The 1,996-nt window shown below is 44.4% G+C and overlaps 1 protein-coding gene across 1 annotated transcript; it reads right to left on the bottom strand.

Annotated features, from left to right (window-relative positions):
• Positions 1-1,319: 1,319 nt before the first annotated feature.
• LOC131148089 (uncharacterized) lies at positions 1,320-1,763 on the bottom strand. The gene has a single exon (XM_058097825.1). It carries the CDS (start codon positions 1,761-1,763, stop codon positions 1,320-1,322), a length of 444 nt encoding a protein of 147 aa, XP_057953808.1.
• Positions 1,764-1,996: the final 233 nt, after the last annotated feature.

Consider the following 1,996-nt stretch of genomic DNA (forward strand, 5'->3'; position numbering starts at 1 on the left):
AAGATCGAACTTGGAGAAAACATGTGTGCCCTGAAGCTGGTCAAACAGGTCGTCAATGTGGGATAACAAGTACTTGTTCTTCATCGTCACCTTGTTTATCTCCTTGTAGTCGATGCACATCCTCATCGACCCATCTTTCTTTTTAACAAACAGCACTAGTGCTCCCCAAGGTGACACGGTAGGTCTGATAAATTCCCTATCTAGTAATTCCTGCTATTGCTCCTTCAATTACTTCAATTTGACTCGTGCCATTCTATACAGAGCCTTGGAGATCGGTGCCTTACCTGGAAGCAAATCAATAGAAAACTCCACTTCACAATTAGGAGGCAATCCAGGTAAGTCCTCTGGAAAAACATCCGAGAACTCCCTTACTACTAGGATGTCCTCCAGTTTGAGTTTTTTCATTAATGCTTCTTTCACAAATGCTAAGTACCCCTCGCATCCCCCAAAAATAGTCTCTTTGTCTGAATGGCTGAAAGAATCTGTAGGGCAAAGCGCACACATGACCCAAAAAATTTAAACTCCTGCTCCCCAGGAGGTTTGAACATTACCTTTTTCCTATGGCAGTCAATACTCGCATAGTTGGATGCTAACTAGTCCATCCCCAAAATGACATCAAATCCATGCATATCAAATACAATTAAGCTAGCTGGCAGCATTCTACCCTGAATATCCACAGGGCAATTTCTAATTACTTTACTACATGCTACTACCATCCCTATCGGTGTAACTACTGATATATCGTCATCTAAGAATTGTGTTTCTACCTCACTTAATCTACCATACCCCAGAGATACAAACGTGCACGTGGCTCCTAAATCAAACAACACAATAGCTTTATTTAAAAACATATAAATGTTACCTGTCATCACATCTCCTGCATTTTTCGCATCGCCTAGAGTCAAAGAATACACTCGCACCTAGGCAGCACCCCTCTAGTAGTTCTTACGCGGTGCCTAATTACCTCCTTGGTATTGATGAGGTGTAAGTGCATTGCCCATCGGCCCACGGCAATAACGAGTGACGTGGCTGGGTTTACCGCACCTATAACAAACATTCATTCTTTTCCAGCACTCCCTCGGATGCCTTTTTTCACATGTAGGGAAAATAAGGTATGATGGGATACCCTGAAATTCCCCACTACCCGTCTCCCGTCTCTAACCTCCGTCATTACCATACCTCCTCGAACAACCCTGCCTCACACCTGTGAGAGAACTAGAAGGAACAGGCCTTTTCTTCAGGTTTTGTACCCTTACACCTCTCTGTCGACTCATCTTCGCCACGGTGGCTTTATCCACCATCTCTGAGAAGTCCTGCACCTACAAAACTGTCACCTGCTCGAAGATCTCCTGTCTCAGGCCCCTCTCGAACCTCCACGCCTTTCTGAACTCGTCAGGTACCATATATGGAGCGAAGCGTGACAGATCCACAAACTGGGCAGCATACTGTTGAACAATCAAATGTCCCTGAGTTAGGTTTAGGAACTCCTCCACCTTAACGTCTCTACTAGTGTTAGGAAAGTACCGATCGAAAAAAATCTCTCTAAAGTGCTCCCAAGTCAGCATTGTAGGTACCGACCTCTGTTCCTCTAGTAGCTTAACAGCCAACCACCACCGCTCAACCTCTTCTGTTAGCTTAAACGTGGCGTAAAGAACCTTCTGTTCATCAGTGCAGCGTAACAATGCCAAAATCTTCTCTATCTCTTGCACCCAATTCTCAGCTACAATTGGGTTGGCTCCTCCTAAGAACGATGGGGGGTTCATCCGGGTGAACTAATTGATGGTATAACCCAAGTTGACGATAGGATGGTTCTATCCCCTAGAACTCCGCATGACCTCAACCGTGAATTGCTAGGCGAAGTCCCGAATCACCGATGTAGAACCATTGCCATCCTCATTTGACATCCCTTCGTTACTACTTCCTCGGGCATTTGTATTATTATCCTTAGGATCCATCATAAAGACCAAAATGAATTCAGAATTTTAATATCTTAACA

This window comes from Malania oleifera, chromosome 2 (assembly GCF_029873635.1).
Source record: "Malania oleifera isolate guangnan ecotype guangnan chromosome 2, ASM2987363v1, whole genome shotgun sequence".
NCBI classification, from domain to species: domain Eukaryota; kingdom Viridiplantae; phylum Streptophyta; class Magnoliopsida; order Santalales; family Ximeniaceae; genus Malania; species Malania oleifera.

Coding starts and splice junctions, on each gene's coding strand:
- LOC131148089 (XM_058097825.1), bottom strand. CDS start 1,763: ATGAACCCCCCATCGTTCTTAGGAGGAGCCAACCCAATTGTAGCTGAG.